The sequence below is a fragment of the Mya arenaria genome, chromosome 5 (assembly GCF_026914265.1).
Source record: "Mya arenaria isolate MELC-2E11 chromosome 5, ASM2691426v1".
In the NCBI taxonomy this organism is placed as follows: Eukaryota; Metazoa; Mollusca; class Bivalvia; order Myida; family Myidae; genus Mya; species Mya arenaria.
Window position 1 is genome coordinate 34,682,804 of NC_069126.1, and position 17,899 is coordinate 34,700,702.

At 35.3% G+C, this 17,899-nt stretch overlaps 1 protein-coding gene across 1 annotated transcript; it reads right to left on the minus strand.

The window, feature by feature from the left end:
- Positions 1-8,090: 8,090 nt before the first annotated feature.
- LOC128235135 (receptor-type tyrosine-protein phosphatase T-like) lies at positions 8,091-17,332 on the minus strand. Its single transcript, XM_052949871.1, has 17 exons — positions 17,318-17,332; positions 16,981-17,197; positions 15,424-15,511; positions 15,184-15,260; positions 14,767-14,803; positions 14,547-14,644; positions 13,871-13,987; positions 13,523-13,677; positions 13,070-13,205; positions 12,847-12,978; positions 12,547-12,667; positions 12,054-12,115; positions 11,726-11,854; positions 11,471-11,596; positions 11,245-11,378; positions 10,906-11,041; positions 8,091-10,794 (listed from the first exon to the last, which is right to left on the minus strand). The coding sequence occupies exons 2-17, from the start codon at positions 17,164-17,166 to the stop codon at positions 10,678-10,680; spliced, it is 1,851 nt and encodes a 616-aa protein (XP_052805831.1). The 5' UTR covers positions 17,167-17,197; positions 17,318-17,332; the 3' UTR covers positions 8,091-10,677.
- Positions 17,333-17,899: the final 567 nt, after the last annotated feature.

Genomic DNA, 17,899 nt, shown 5'->3' on the forward strand with positions numbered 1-17,899 from the left:
TTTTCGTGTTGATGGATAAATTGATGAAATGCAAATGAAATATCATCATGTATGAACATGTCAAACAAGAATGTTATAACTATCGTCTGTATGCTATCAAAACGTAAAGTTTTTGTTTTGTTGAATTGTATCTAGAGCATGGAAGAAGATTTGTTTATTACTGAAATTTGATATGCATTAATTTTTGTAAAAGAATATCTTGGTATTGTGATATGCCTTGGCACCTGTCAGGGCTGTGGGCATCATGCAGTTTTTTACCTAGTACAGTAACTAAATCACTTCATATTTAAATAAAACTTGGTAAAAATGTTGCCAGGGACAATATGCATGTGTACAGCAAGGGGCATAACTCTGGCTTTAGATTGTATTGAGTTATGCCTCCTTTTCGAATGAGAACAAACAGACGAGCGCTGGTGTTCTCTTCATGGCGCTCTTGTTGACCTTGGCAAGATCAAGGTTCAATGTTAAAATGAAGATATGTCTTGTAAGTTATTTTAACTAACAGGGGAAAGTCTGATAATCAAGTTGAGAATTTAATAGCTTTAATAGTGATTGTTGTGTAAAATGAATTTCAACATATTTTATCAAATAAATAAATAGAAGTACGAATTCTGCTCTTTGGAGCTTAAAATTATCTACTATCCGGCTATTGATAATTATGCACTTATTTCACATATCCGGAGCATGTTATGTATCCGAGGTTCTTTTGACAAGTATTTGTATCCTTGTGTCTGCATTATGCTGATTACTTAGTATTTATATATTCGTATTTAATACCTTTCTTGTAGTGATCAGCTATATCCATCCATCTGAAGTTTCTGTTCATTGACACTTTACTATTACAGTATTACAATCGGACCAATAAAATACTTATGAAAACTTTACTTTTTTTTGCTTACATTATCCTTGATGTATATGCAAACATAATTCGGTGTCACATCCTTAAAGTGCAAAGGAGTTCAGTTTAGTTCCACAAGATGATGCGTTGTTCGCATTACATTACAATATTAGTCCCATGTAACACACTTGCTGGTTCAGTTTTTTCAACGCAGTCGTTATCATACGCTAAAATAGCCATTAAAATTAAGGGCAGTTAGTATGACTGTCTGTTTTACCTCCATATATAAGAGTAACAATACGCAGAGGTTATATTTTTTGTAGAAAAGAAACAGTGAGAAAGATTATACCAGCTTGACCTATAAACGCACCGACAACATTTCTGTTCTGTAGTACCGTACGAATTCGCTGGATTGATACCCGTCGGTGTCGCTAAATTAGGCATTTTTCATGCATCAAAAATGCAAAAAGTATGGTAGGATCATATTTCCAATGAATAGCAACAACAGCATAATAAAAGCATTACACAAATCCATTTAAACACCCTTTCCAAGTTCCATCCAAACCAACCAAAGCCTACTCGCCCAAGACAAAAAAAAACATGAATATTTCGAAGTAGCAAAGAGCCTCAACATTGCTTAACACTGGTGGATTGCCATTGATTTTCGTTGATAGACCAGTACTAAGATACATGAATGGCTCTGCATGATGGAAATTAACACAACTATTAACTGACGAGTCCGGGTGGGAGGGGGTGGGAGGGAACAAATTAATCCATGTGTACTTCTTACGATCGTATCTAGGAACAATAATAGAAATGAAGTTTACAGTTAGGAAGAAAACAAACGGGGTATCTTTGGAAACGAACACATCAGGCGCAAAGGACTCAAAATGACATTGGGCCCGCGGAAGGGTTGGGCTCGTGACACGCCCGGTTGTCCCCTCCTGTCGAGATTTTTTTTTCAATTGTAAGCATTTAAAGACTCGATTTCAAGTGAGTTCAGGTTTTGTTTTCATGTTTTTCTCTAAACCTTTTTACGTTTCAAATAGTTGTTAGATCTAAAACTAATATCGTTTGGTAACATTTATTCACTGAGAAAAAATTTATATATGATAAAACAGTAATACACATGTTATGGACACATTTGTAAGCACACATTTTATACTAGTATTTTCTATTTCTGTAAACATTCAAAATTTCATGGTGACCTGTATATTCAATATATTCAATATCGTGTCAGACTGGTATTATTCTATATGCGCGAAGCTTCATTTGAAATACAATTTTTAAAAGAATCGTTATCAAATATTTGCGGCCCAATTGCCGTTACTAGCTAGAATATTGGGGCCGCGGCCACGGCTCCTTTGGACCCAGCTCCTACGCGCCTTAACATACTGAGAAAAGCTCGTACAAACATTACATGATTTTTCGAATAAGTGTAGAGCCCTCGAACAATGGATTTTTGAAAGTAAAAATGGGTAATTTCTCTGCCTATAGTTGAGGCTGATATTTCTTAGTATCAAAGGGTCTGCAACCCTGCTATTATAATGAAGATAACTGGTTATTAACCTGCATTATTAAAATAATCATACATAATTATATGCATGAATTTACATTACATGCACCCTGACGATGAATTACCAAAATATCGCTCCATTAAATAAAGTAACCCTTTGCCACGACACTGATAAACATTGGAGGATTGTACATAGCTAGTTTCATTATACATTTATGCTAGGTTTCACCATAAGTAGGACACTGAAGTATTTTAGGCTTTAGATAATGTCAAAGATTCTAATGCTGGAATTTCTGATGCTTTGAAGCACAGTACCTATGGTTTTGGGTCACAAAGGGTACATTTTGGAAATAAAAATAATAAAAAAAAGATTTGCCGTCCAACCTATCCTTTTTTAAGGCAGGTGACCGGCGACAGAGCTTGATTGCCTACCAAAAACTTATACCTGTTAAGTTATTATAATGGGGTTAATATTTGCAATAAATACACATGTATCGACTTCGTATATAAACAAAAATCAATCGAGGCACGCGGTACTCGATAAATATGGTATATGCCAACGATCACAAATTTCGTGCAACGCAACCTTGTACAGTAATCAATCGGAACACCTCGGCCGTCGTTTTATGGCGGAGATGGTCAGGGTGTTCCGATTGTAAACTAGCTAGTGTGAAATGCGGCCCAAGTAAGGCCCTATAATTTTTGTATAGGGAAAACACCCCTTTCGGGGTGATAAATACGACCATGTATAATTTTAATTATTCCTTTATTCATTATTAAATTTCGTTCGAGCGTTCCGACCGTAAACTTATTTGGTAATAGTGTAAATAATTGTATAGGGTAAAACACGGCCCTTTTTGGTGAAATACGACTCTCGATATGTTGAAAAAAATATATTCATTGTCGAATTACATCGAAGTTCGGCTTATGAAAAAGAAAACAAAATGCATACGAAAAATACCCTACCAATACAGCTATCATAGTACAGTATCAATATGCTTTAAAATATGCAAGTTTGAAAAATGAGCGTAGATTTCAGTCTTTGGCGACAAAGTTTTTCCCAATGAAGATCCTATGGTCCTATTTATTTTATCTAAAATTTAATTTCGAAATTAAGAAAAAAGTTAAGGAAATATATGATTCAAAATCGTAGAATGCTTGCGAAGTCAACCATATATAAGAATATTATAAAGTTGTCATGGATCACGGCTATATTTATGCTAGCTATTTTTATGTCGTGACCCAAAATACACTACTGATAATGTTTCTATTTGTGTGAATCAATTCCTAATCACCCAATATTTAGAAATCAATTTTATGATTGCCTTTGCGTCGTTGTATTGTCGATATTAAATTTAATATCTTGTATTTCTTTCCCGCTAAGCACTCGGAAAACAGCTCATTTGTTAATGCACGTGTATTACAAATAAAGATTATTGTATCTTGTATCTTGCCTTGTTCTGGTGATACAAAGGAAAGTGCCGGTGCTTTAAAGAACCAAGCGGTTGCATGCTTCGCACACGGATCTCTTGTCACAGATCACTCTGTTTCTTCAAATGTTCATATAAATTGACTGGGAAGTGCAGTCACTTCTATCTCATCTTACTAAGTTCATTAACCACAACACATGTAGTTATAGCATCATGGCAGTTCCAAGTCATAATGCAGCTAATGATCACGGGCAGAACTTGATAAAAATAAACATAAGTGATCCTTCCATAGCGAAATTTAGCGAAATTCCATTGAACTGTTTGATTTGCATACGTATAACGCCTCATCTAGTCAAGTACCTAATTGATTTACTAAGAGTAAGTGTTTGCCCAGTGTTATCTAGTATATTGACAGCATTTCTGACCAAGCGCTTCAAAGACAACGATCCCAACCGGTGATACAGCTCTTCAACGATCAAGTCTTTCTTTACACAACCAAGCGCTGGAACGACCATGACTCCAACCCCGCGAGCCTGTATTTCAACGACCATGACTCCAATCCCCCGACCTAGCGCTCCAACGACCAACGTCTCTCATCACACGACCTAGCGTTTCAACGACCATGACTCCAATCCCGCGACCTAGCGCTCCAACGACCAACATCTCTCATCACACGGCCCAGCTTTTCAACGACCATGACTCCAATCCCGCGACCTAGCGCTCAAACAACAACTTCTCTCATCACACGACCTAGCGCTGGAACGACCATTACTCCAAGCCCGCGAGCCTGCGTTTCAACGTCCATGACTCTAATCCCGCAATCTAGCGCTTCAAAGACCACGTCTCTCATCAGACGACCCAGTGTTTCATCGACCATGACTCCAAACCCGCGAGCTAGCTCCAACAACAACGTCTCTCATCACACGACCCAGCATTTAAACGTACATGACTCCAATCCCGCGATCTTATGCTTCAAAGACCACGTCTCTTTTCACACGACCCAGCAATTCAACGACCATGACTCCATTCCCTAGTCTTAGCACTCCAACGACCACGTCTCTCACTACACGTTTCAACGACCATGACTCCAATCCCGCGACATAGCGCTCTAACGACCACGTCTTTCATTACACGACCCAGCGTTTCAACAACCATGACTCTATTCCCGTGTCCAAGCGCTCAAACGACCACGTCTTTCAATGCACGCCCCATCGTTTCAACGACCATGACTCCATTACCGCGACCTAGCGCTCTAACGACCACGTCTCTCATCACACGACCCGGCGTTTCAACAACCATGACTCCATTCCAGTGTCCAAGCGCTCCAACGACCACGTCTCTCAATGCACGACCCAGCGTTTCAACGACCATGACTCCATTCCCGCGACCTAGCGCTCTAACGACCACGTCTCTCATTACACGGCCCAGCGTTTCAACAACCATGACTCCAATCCAGTGTCCAAGCGCTCCAACGACCAAGTCTCTCAATGCACGACCCAGCGTTTCAACGACTATGACTCCAATCCCGCGACCTAGCGCTCTAACGACCAAGTCTCTCATCAAACGACCCAGCGCTCTAACGACCCTGACTCTAACCCCGCAACCGAGCGCTCAAACGCCTCGTCTCTCGTCACGCGACCCAGCGCCGGAACGACCATGACTCCAAGCCCGCGAGCCTGCGTTTCAACGTCCACGAAACGAGTCCCATGGCCCAGTGAAAAAAAAACACAACGGAGAAACAATGTCGACTTTGACAGAATAATGAAATGGATTAAATCAATGGTCCATCTAGAATGGACATACTTGATAATGTGCATCCTGAACAGATTCTGGGATTCAGAAGTTGTTGTTTGTCGTAAACAAAGAATATCGAGGGATATATGTGGATCAAGGAAGCAAACATGTAAGAATAACAGACGGAATCTGTTAAATAAAGCCATGCAGAATGTTAAACAAATGAACCAATGAGATCGGTGTGACCCCCGTTGACGCCATGGGTTCTTCGTTGTCCGTTTATATTTTTTGTCTTAAATTAGGGTTTACAGTCAAATTACACAACAAACAGGTTGACGTATAAAGTTTCCCGAACAACCGCTTTGTTTTTTTCTTCAAATTTGCCTAGTAATAAATTGTCCTCATTTGGAGGTCGCAGGTAGAATTTCCTTGGTTGGAGGTGTTTCGTACGCATTTTTCGGGTGTGTCAATGACCCTGGTTGGCGGTGTTTTGTTTTAAAATGTTTACGTATTTAAAACTCTACCCATATGGCTTTAAGTGCATTTAACACATTGACGTGATTTTTTTTAAAAATACACCCTGGAAAATGGTGTCCTCAATTGGATGTGAAATATTGCATGTCCTCAGTTGGCGGTGCTTGTGAGTGAGCGAGCGAGCGAACGCGCGCGCGAGTGAGGGAGTGAGTGAGTGAGTGAGTGAGTGAGTGAGTGAGTGAGTGAGTGAGTGAGTGAGTGAGTGAGTGAGTGCGTAAGTGCGTGCGTGAGTGAGTGAGTGAGTGAGTGAGTGAGTGAGTGAGTGAGTGAGTGAGTGAGTGAGTGAGTGAGTGAGTGAGTGAGTGCGTGCGTGCGTGCGTGCGTGCGTGCGTGCGTGCGTGCGTGCGTGCGTGCGTGCGTGCGTGCGTGCGTGCGTGCGTGAGTGAGTGAGTGAGTGAGTGAGTGAGTGAGTGAGTGAGTGAGTGAGTGAGTGAGTGAGTGAGTGAGTGAGTGAGTGAGTGAGTGAGTGAGTGAGTGAGTGAGTGAGTGAGTGAGTGAGTGAGTGAGTGAGTGAAATAAATAAATAAATAAATAAACGGAATAGTCGGTACATACGCAACACTATGAGTCTTTACTCAGGGCAACGAATGGTTCAAACATGTTTTAATTATGTGTTTTAGTATCGTGTATGAGGAAAGACCTCTCTTCTTGTACTTAGCTCAATCATATCCATAACACTCCAAAACATGTGAAAATAATATAGGGTACTGGTTTGTGGCATATTAATTGCCTGAAAGAATTTAACTTAAATAAATGACATCAATTGTTCTTATGTTATGTGCAACATAGTCTCAAAATACGTAGTTTCATTTAAATTGAAGAACGCGGCAAAGAATTATTTTATGCAAAATAACGGCTATGTTGCTGCTGGTGATTACGTAAGATCTAGTTAATGACATCATCAACGGCAAACAAAACAAAGCAGTCAGTTATACCGTCCATTTATTAGATGAGTGTAGACATTTTCAATCTCAATTGCATAATAATGAGTTAAGAGCATGCGTTTAACATAATTGTACATCAGATGTAAATTTGGTCAAATTTAATCATATTTAATCAAGCGTTGGTCGATTTAATTTGTTTTCTACATTGTTTTGCAGTATTAAAACATTATTCATTTTATTAAATGTTTGAACTGAAACATGAGAATATAATAAAATAGAAATAATAATATAAGAAGACTATTCCTCGACAGGCCGGCGTAAGAATGACAGTTTACCTCATCAACGATCAAAGCGGTGCGTGTTGGGCAGCAAAAAGGGTTTAATTTCGAAAAGAAAATAATTAAAATACCAATTTATTCCCGAAAAAAAAGCATAAAGTAATAAAACATGTTTCGATTTCAGTGTAAGATTGCATGTTATTTCACTGGTTAAATATAATTCCATCTTACACTGAAAGCAAAAACATCCACGATGTTTCTGTATATAAAAGTATCCTTCAATACAATGTTGTGTAGGTTTAAGGGTTTGTTTGGCTATATATGGGCTCTGTTGTTGCCACAATGTGGTCTATTTGGCACTGAGTAGTCTAACCGAGAGTTGCACATGGGTTTGTTTGTCTTTGAATGGGCTTGATGGTTGCGAATGGATGGTCCATTTAGAACAATGTCGTCCAAATTAGACTTACTCGTGTATTTTTGTGGCTCTTACTGTGCTTTTTGATGTGGTCTTTTTGGCAATTATTACGCTTAAATAGAGCTGCTCATGGATTCGTTTGGCTCTGAATACGCTTTATAGTCACCAAATATCTAGAATACTTGGTATTAAAGAGGCTAAGTTAGAGCTTCACATAGATTTATTTGGCTCTGAATAGGCTTGACAGATGTCAGTCTGTAGTCTAGTTGGTATTGTATTGAAAAGACATTAAAGAACAGCACATTGCTTAATTTCGTAATGGTTTGGTGTTGAAGAGCTACCTATTCAGTGGTACAATTGACTCTCGATCAACTTGATTGTTGATTCAATGGGATTTACTGGTCGCTGAATTCGCTTGGATAGGACCTGTTTGGGATTCATTAAAACACTAAATGGTCTAAGATATGGGTGTGGTTTATAAGATTGGCTTTATAGACCCTCTAAATGGTATGTTTGGTACAAAGGAAAAGGCAAAAGGTTTATTGAATGCAATGAAGACAATAATTTGGACTTTAAAAAGCGACAGACTGTGTCTCAATGTCGTCCGCCCTGTTTCCAAAACGGAACGACACACGCTGTCCGAGAGAACATAGAGGGCATTTTGGGCATATCGAAGCACAAAAGGGCACCGAGCGATTGTTCAGAAGGCAGCTGTCACTTGAATAGACGTCTTTTTAAATCTAACTTCTGAATACAGGTATTTTGCTGATTGTGAAAATTACTTAAATGACATTACTAGGCACAAACACTAGGAAAAAGCGGTGTTGCTAAACCACACACGCTTAATGGATACATGTGTTGGTAGCAATTCCACCGATTTAACGGATTCGAACTTTTTTGGCAGTAAAAACAAGTATGTTTGCAATTTTAAAGAAATATATATCATAGTTGATAGTGTAGTAATATATTTGTCATTTTACTCAAATAATGCAATTTCAGTGACAAAACAAAACAGAACAAAACAGAACTTTTATAAACCAGCAGCCAATTGTATAAAACTCGATAGGTTATCCTGATTTTATTTTGTGAATAGTTTGCACAACAAAGTAATTTGAATATTCAACAGTAATCATTGGATCAATTTTGACAAATCAATACACATTTTGCCTAACTTTGACAAACCAAAGAATAAACCAGTTTTGTATTATTGACTGCAGAAGGCCACCAAATTTTTCATATTGGCGACAAAATAAAAACATTCATACATTTTATATATCGAAATAACAAACAAAATATTCAAAGTAAGATAATTCTTCATACTATCTGATATCATATGAATTATGAAAAAAGCAATTTCAAATGGCGTCATTTTCAATTTAAACATACATAATGTTTTATTTTACCTTAATCGATAACACACTGTACAAGATACTAAACATTATTTAAAATAACAATAACTGTAATATGCATTATAGAGGAAGTTTAACATATAGCAAATGATATAAAAATTTACAAATTATAATATTTACACAATGTAGCAAACAATACTACAAATAAGATAGTTGTCATCCAAATTTTCACCATATGTACTAATAATTATTTATGCATTTAGCTTGTTTTTTCGTTTCATATCATTATATACATATGTAATTTTCTTATACTAAATTAGATTTCTATACATTAAACTAGTAGTTTCATGCGCTTTGCTAAGAAGATGGATAACATACACTAACATAGAGTTACTTTATCACACACAAAAAGTCCTATGGATTGACACAGAGTTAGAAGTTCAAGCAAGAATAAAACATCTGATTGCATTAGACATAATATTGTTGTTTCTTCAAAATTCAAAAGAAAAATAAAACATACTAAGATTTTTCAAAGCCGATTGGTTTCCTGTATTAAACAACTCAACTAATGAAAACATACATGGACATGGTTTGTAGTACACAGGTATATCTAATTCTCTCATATTCATCAACTAGTATTTACAAACAGAACAGAACATGCATATACGCTCTTGAAAATGTGTTTATTGCGCTGTTTCTTATAATCAATATATGTGAATATAGCCTCAGTTTACACACAGACATTCGAAATTGTAAAATTTAACCCGACTTGACATGTATACTGGTTGTATACAATATAATTTACTTAATTAAAAGCGTTCGTGTGTGTGTGTGTGTGTGTGTGTGTGCGTGTGTGCGTGCGTGCGTGCGTGCGTGCGTGCGTATATGTGTATGTGCGTGTGCATGCGTGCGAGGATGGAAGGTTGGATGGATATATTGATTTATGAATGCATACATATGCATGTATGCCATATACATCGAGTGAATAGTTTCTTTTAAATATTTACAAGTCGTGCTTAAATATGTACATCAAGAGAGAGGTTGTACAATCAGCATGTGTTATTACCAATTTTCTTTGAATTGTTTGCGGTATATGGAATACAATATTTCCATAACACATATTTGAAGCGAATAAGATAAATACCCGGACGCTTATAACTAAGAATTTAAGTACAAAACAGATCTATATAACTGCAAAAGTTAATACTAGCTACAAGTTTTAAATAAAAACATAAAATTTTAGTGATTTCAGGAAAAATGTTAATTTATTTTCTAATAATGTATTATTTTTAAGGCTGCATGTTATTTATAACATAAATCTCGAATATCTAGACAAATGTTATTTGCTCCAGTTTTCAGAAAATGCTTCCTTTAAAAGCTGGACCGCACCTCGAGTATAAATGTAATTTTTTTGCGATCAATACGATTCCTGAATCACGCACTATTTGTAACATGTGGTACTTGATTTTGCACAAGATTTGAAACCAAATGTTAAAATAACCGTGGATGACTCCTAAATAACACTTATTTCGTCTCCTGGTGGTCATATGAGTTGTCGATTTTAAGTTTGTCCTCTCTCACTAGGTGTGTGATTCTAAAAAAACGACCATGATTATGCAACTGCTTGATTCCATTGAGTCACTTTGTCCCATATATATGCGCATTCATATCATTTTTTGAAATCAGGTATTGCCTGATTTTATAGGAGCTTTGGAAGTGTCATGTTTACGTATTCTTGATCTTCTCTTTCTTCTGTAAGTCTTTCTCTGCTCCTTAGATATTCTGAGACTATTTCATGACAAAATGTGTACTGCTCCTGTAAAGAAAATCACGATTTTTCATCATCATCATCATCATCATCATCATCATCATCATCATCATCATCATCATTATCATCTATCTATCTATTACATAAATTCCAAATTACCATGTCTGTTACGGCTGCCTTGCGCCTGTGTTTCACGAGCCTGACCGTGTCCGCTATTGCAACTTCATTGTCGGTTTTGATTCGGTCAACAGTGCACAAAAGTGCTGCAAACAGACCACTGCGCGAGTACCCATCGCTGAAAATAACAAGCAATTAATACGGTTTTTATGGACGAAAAACGTCTTATATCTCGCAATAAATTTTCAAGTTAAAGTTTACAAGAAAAAATGCGACTTATTACTTTTAGCAACTTGTCAAATGTACATGTATATTTTTGGGGCAAAATCATACAATATCGAAACCTAGATCATGACCAAGGTCGTTAATGAAATCACCTACTGGCATTGAACGACAGCAGGTCCTGCAATACTGCTGATCGTCTGGAGGAAGTCGGCCAATGTTTCTCGTTCACAGAGATTCAAATATCCAGGCCACCCTGTGAACTGATGTACCACCGTTTGTTTGCTTTGACGCTACGCAATAGAAAGTGTCAACATGTATATAAATTACGAGAAACAAGGGCCTATGTACTTCAGTTGTCTTTTTTTAATTAATAACATATTACCTTCTCTGCAAGCGTTATATCTATTATCCGAGTGGTACAGTTCGTTGCCTCATCCACGGATAAAAGACTGATGACAAATGGTCCCAAACAAAGAGGATTCTTGTTGTGGGGCCAATAGCAATGACGCTGAAAAGGAAAAGGTAGTTTCTTACTGTCACAACTTGTTTGTAGACATTTGATTGTTGACCCTCTTTGTTGTTAAATTGATTATTGTCATTTTGTATCTCTCTTCTTCTACAAGATATGTATACATACCTCGTTGTTTTCTTCGTCAAGTAAAACAACATCCCTAATGTTGTGGTCCCACAAAAGCCGAACAAAGTCCTTGACAGTATTTTGCAACGGAAACTGCGTAACGATATACTTTTCATTTTCTCGGTAGGTCTGAAATTTATATATATAAAAAAACGCTTACATTGACTGTGCAGCGATTTGAATCACACATGCATAACAATTGCTGTCACAATAATTGAGCTACATACAATTTGAATGTGATTTATAAGTGTATTGTTTATTGGCTCGTAAGAGGAAATGCATTTAAACTTTCAAATATTTCTATATGATATGCTCAATGTTTTCAAACCGGAATATACACAGCATTTATGAAATCATTTCCAGAAGAAAGCAGTGGTCTGTAGATGTCATCTGAAACATAATACGATAAAGAACTATTATTAATTACAAAGGTTCTTTTTCTGAGTTTTCTCGCAAGTTCTTTTTACCAAGAAATGTCTACAATTAAGTTATTCCTAGCTCTTATGGCTAAACAGAAAAATCCTCACGCTCAGTCATCGTGAAAGACGCTCGTAGAAATACTTCAGGTCACCCCATGATGTCTGATTCTTGTATTGGTGTCATTTTTTAACTCGAAAATGACTTATTATACATTATTTTTAGATAACATTTCAGAATGAATTAATAAAACATTTACTATTTTTAAGCAATGACGGCAAACAAATCGTAAGGTTTTACGGATTCAAATTAACGGCTATATTAAACCAGACTTGTCAAAGTTTACGAATAATTTATATATTTTTATATTAATATTTCTTAATAAATTTATTATCTGAACATACCTGGTATGACATTCATATCAATTGATTTGCACATGTTTTCCGGTAATAGACCGTCCGGCATTCTGTTAAAATCAAAGTCGCTTTCCTCTGTTTTGACACTCGCGATCGATTCTGTAATTGCCTATAAGAGCAAAAATGTGTAATGTGTAATATGTGTGCGTATATTAAGGAAAAGATAATAACTCACATAAAAATAATGTCCCGTAGAACAAAAAAAAATAACATATTGTTATGTAGCTCCTTAAACATATATCTAGCAGATTAACACGAATATTAATATCAAAAACAAAATGTGCATACTTTAAACTCCTTGTTCAATGTTTTGTCTTCTGCCACAGTTGACTGTAACCTCAAACTCTTTTCAGGATTGATAATCTGTCCAATGGGGTCTAGCAGCTCCGTAATAACTTCATGCAGATACAGATACTGCTCCTAGAATATGAATTAAGACATTGGCTTAACTCCAGTTTTAGAGAAAATGGCAACTTATAATATTAAGATCGAATTGAACGATGTTTCTAACCTTTGTCTGTACCATGCTTATCCGTTGCTCCCTTAAAACATTCACAGTTTCTGGAACATTCAGTTTCCCATCAACCTTTCCTTGTTCATAGAGGACGTCTAAGGCAATGAAGGACCCAGTCCTTCCTACACCGGCGCTGAAGTTATACCAACGGCTTTCAGATGATGTATTGTACCATGATTGAAAGGGATGTTAATAACAATAAGGTCTGAGATTGTATACCTGATACAACTTGAATAAGAAAAACAGGAGTTTGATATTTTAGTCTATTGAATTATGAAAGTAAGCCTTCATCCAAAACCTTAATTGACTTGTACAGTGCAAGTAAGAAAAATTAATTAGACAACAGAATAAGCAATCTCAGAACAGAAAACAGATTTTTATTTTGTTTGGTACTGTTCGACAAGAAATGCATGTATCAATCAGTAATAGATAGAAGAGATCGATAGCAACCTGCAATGCACCATCCATGGCGTGTATTCCACAAACTTGCTTTGTCTAACTTTTCTCCAGAACTGCACTAAAGATAAAGCCGTCCCTGGCACATTTTTGTCGGGCCATGATGTGTAATGAAACTGAATCAATTGCCGTTCATATCGTGTTTCTTCCTACATAAGATTTGTTTAATATGTCAAAAATACCTTTACTTCAGTGACAAATACTAAAGACTCAATACAAAATAAAATAATATATAGGTTTTACTGTAGTATGATGGTTGTATATTGGGTCTCCCCGGTATATACAAGAAATACATTGCAAACGGATGTTAAAATTTGATCATGTGAAGAAACTTCTCCTTACCATGTTGTATGTGAAATGTCTAACAACAAAGTCAGCGTACTCTTCAACTTGGTCAAGTTTGACATGACACTTTCCGTATATAGCACGATCATCCGGCCAATATTTGAAACACTTTTTCTGCAATTAAATATTTGACACTAAATGCAGTCATATTACATATTCAACTTAATGCATAGTCATATTGCATCTACAACTTAATGCATAGTCATATTGCATCTACCACTTAATGCATAGTCATATTGCATCTTCAATTCTTCATTTATCAAACTGATTTGTTAGGTATTAGTTACTACCATTGTTATCACGACATTGTATACCTACAGGGTGAATGTTAAAAATATAGTTTTAATGGCACACGTCTTTTGTACAGAATCTTTCTGACTACTTTCTGGATACTACTATGGCTTTTACAGTTTTAAATAAAACAATATTTACGTTAGATATAATATGATATGCAATGTATATATTGAATGTCATATGTCAGAAGAAATGAACAAGAATCTCGTCTGTTTTAGAGTTAAGGCCAAACTATAAAGTATAATGCTTCGAAAGACATAACAACACTATTACTTCCAATTTTTGCACGAAAAAAAAACCGGTAAGATTCTTACTCGACTTCAAATGAAGGATATTAATGACAGATCAGGGCATTCAAAAGTTACTTTTTTCAACATACCTTTCCGACTTCCATAATATTTGTAACCATGACAATAATTTTGATATCTTCCGAATGAATCATTCTCCAAGTATCGCTTATTGTATTTTCGAGAGGTCCTGAAAAATTAAACAGTTTAATTTTAAGAGTGTAAACAAAATAGTATATGTACCTTTGATACATTGATATTAAGTAAGAAACAAACTCAATAAATATTTCATCAACAAATACGGCTATTTACCTTGGGCAGCTATATATTTCCTTGGTTTACAGTATCCCTATGAAAAATGCAATCAGTTTATTAAAAATTAATGATGTCATTGAACAATAACTTGTACCCTCATTTCATGTTTAATCATCTAACTGTAGGATTTCCATGAAGATACACGATAAATGGACAAGAAACGTGTCATAAAATTAATACTACTATAATTTAATAATTATAATCATGATTTGACGCTTATTTCTCGACCGCAGACGAATATCGTGTCCATACATATGGAACATAATATAATGCCTAAACATTTGACGTTTTTTAATTTTGTCATTAAATTATTTGATTGCTAATTTCGTTTGGTCTGAACAGCGAACATGAACAATTGCACTTAATACGCTACTTAGATATTGAGCAAATATTGAGAGAGAAAAAGACACTTACATCAATGTAACTTGCGTTAATGAAATCAGAGTCTGGATCCCCTCTTAAGAAAGGAAGGACCACTCGACTTGCATCGTCTGAAATGACTGATAAATTAACTATCGCAAACATATAAATGTTTACAACGCGTATTTGAAAACATATCAATAAGCAGTCAAATAAACTGAAGAGAAAACATATGTAAGCGGACTTAAAATACATTAAAAATTGGCATCAAAAGGTTAACAACTTGCTACATACATGGGTAAACACTCCTGTATCTATTTTTTGCAACATTATTTGGCTTCAGTGCTGCTTTTGTGTCGTATTTAAGGCCCACTTGCAAAGTCTGAAAAACAAGAGTATATGAACCTCGCCCACATTCGACATATATAAGCTTCCTGCCTATAATCCAATATTATCAATTATCAATTATTTCAAATTTGGAATAACTTTTGATTTTTACATCAACATCTTTATCTTCACTTTATGCTATATCGATATGAATTCATTTTTTACTTATCTAAAGGAGGCAAAACGATATTTTAAATCCAAAACACTGCTGACAGTAAATGGTTCATCTAAAGAAGTGATATTTATTATATGCTTTTCGATGTTTAACAGAAAATTATCGTTGAAATAATTTGATATTTCATTGTTTCAAACAGTGAAAATATCAATAAGATATTTTTCAATGTTTGAAATTTAAGCCCGAGCTCAAATAAAACTTCAGCCCACACGGGGCTAGGCTACAATTTCAATTACGTTTTTTTCGAATGACGGCACGTTTGCATAAAATTGGGCGCACTTTTTGAAAATTTACAATTTAATGTAAGTATTTGGTGCTCACTGGGTAGTATATTTTAATATAACATTGAAACAAACAATTATCCTCTTTGTCTTTACTTTTTAGAAACATTATTGAGATTAACAATTTAATTAATGCAGATTTGTGTTTTACTTCGTGAACCTATGTGTACATTTATGGAATGTTACCTTTATAATTAATGACCTTAGGTCTTAAAAAATATCTCCATTAACAGCTTTATGAAATTTGCAACAGTGTTATTTAATTAATTAAAACTAAAGGTTCTACTTTGGTTGAGAAAGTTAGTATAGGCATGAATAAATGTAGCTATGGACTATACACCAGATTGGCACCAAAATAGTTGTTTTTTCTGTAACGAATCTCAGGACAATTATTTAATAAAATGTTTTACTCTTTGATATCATAATGGTTAAAAACGAACCGGCGTCGCCAAAACTGCAGTTCAGTGTTGTATCCACGATGCTACGAAGGTTTACTCTAATCATTTGGAATATTTAAACTATACTTGGTAGTATCAAATGATAACATCGACTAGCCAATCACGCATAAGAATGTATTGTACTAGGTATACATACCTAGTTATCTTTTTCTAATGTAAAAAATACGAAAAACTGCGATAAATAAATAAATTGTAAACTATGTGGTACTTCATTTAGTTAGTTTCAATTCATTGTACACATCGATACCAAGTTTATGTTAGTTTTCGACAATTTTCTCTTATTTTTCGCTATTTCATCATACGGTGTATAGCGCCTTTAATAATAAAAAATGCATAACTATTATCTTAACTGCTTCAAAATAAGCATTGAACAATAAGCAAAGTCATATAGAAAGTGGCCGATATCCTTTATTCATTGATATAGACGTACATGTTCGAATAAAATTAAGATACTACAATTAAACGAAAAACACTTGTTGTGGTACTTATTGACTAATAATACATTTCAGGTATGATTAGTTTCCACTTCCTGGTTTACAGGCGAACTTACGTAAAATTCTTTAAACAAAGGTACAGGATCACGTTTAAGCTGTCGTACTGTATCCCGTAGTGTTTTGATGTTTAAAGACTTCCAAAAAGCATCCTTCGTCTGTAAGTTTCCATATAAGTTCTGGTCTTCTTCATACGTTGGAGTTTCATCAATTATTGGTAAAACGTTGTCGAAACCTGTCTCCATATTTCCACCTTCATTGCTGTTATCTGTTAAGCTGTGTAATTTAATATGAATAAGTAGAAAACGATTTTAAAAATCAAATGCTATTATAATATAAGAACGTAAACTATTTTATATTGGGAGTATTGTAAAATATCAAATTGACAAAACTTACTGTTGTATTGTGTTGTTGTCATGAGGTGGTGTGCCTAAAATAAGGAATATTTTCATTCAAACAACGAGGTTTAAAGGGGAAGCATAAATTTTGTCACGTTATAGCAGGTAATTTATATTCTAAAGTACTATTCGAGAGAAATTTAAGTTTAGTGCGTGACAAAAAAGACGGAAACTACTAATATCATAATACACAAAGTCCTGAATACTCGAGAAAAAACGAGGATACCATGGATCAATCTTATGAACAAGCTTAAGACAAAAGAAAATCATACGATCTAGAAATTTCGATGAATACTAGGTGTATACAAGATATCGAATTAATGTCGTTTAATTGCAGATTCAAATCAACTTAACCACTATCAAACCTACTTATTCTTAAATGTTTCTTGTAACTACCAAGAATTCAAGTATCTTTGATAACATTAACCCTACACTTGTAAGTGAAGTCACGGCTCACTTCTCGTTGTCATACTTATTGATGATATGTCTATTTGGCTGCACTTATCATATGATTAACATTTAAAATAAATCAGGGTCAGCAATCTGTGTTATTTGCTAGACACACTTATATAGCAAACAA

Bases quoted from the DNA above. Each gene is read 5' to 3' on its own strand.
- LOC128235135 (XM_052949871.1), bottom strand. From the start codon at position 17,166: ATGGAGACAGGTTTCGACAACGTTTTACCAATAATTGATGAAACTCCA. The intron at 13,206-13,522 runs GTTGCTATCGAT...GTATAACTTCAG, and splicing joins CCATGGATGGTGCATTGCAG to CGCCGGTGTAGGAAGGACTG. The intron at 11,855-12,053 runs GTTTGAAAACAT...TATAAATTTCAG, and splicing joins TAAATGCTGTGTATATTCCG to ACCTACCGAGAAAATGAAAA.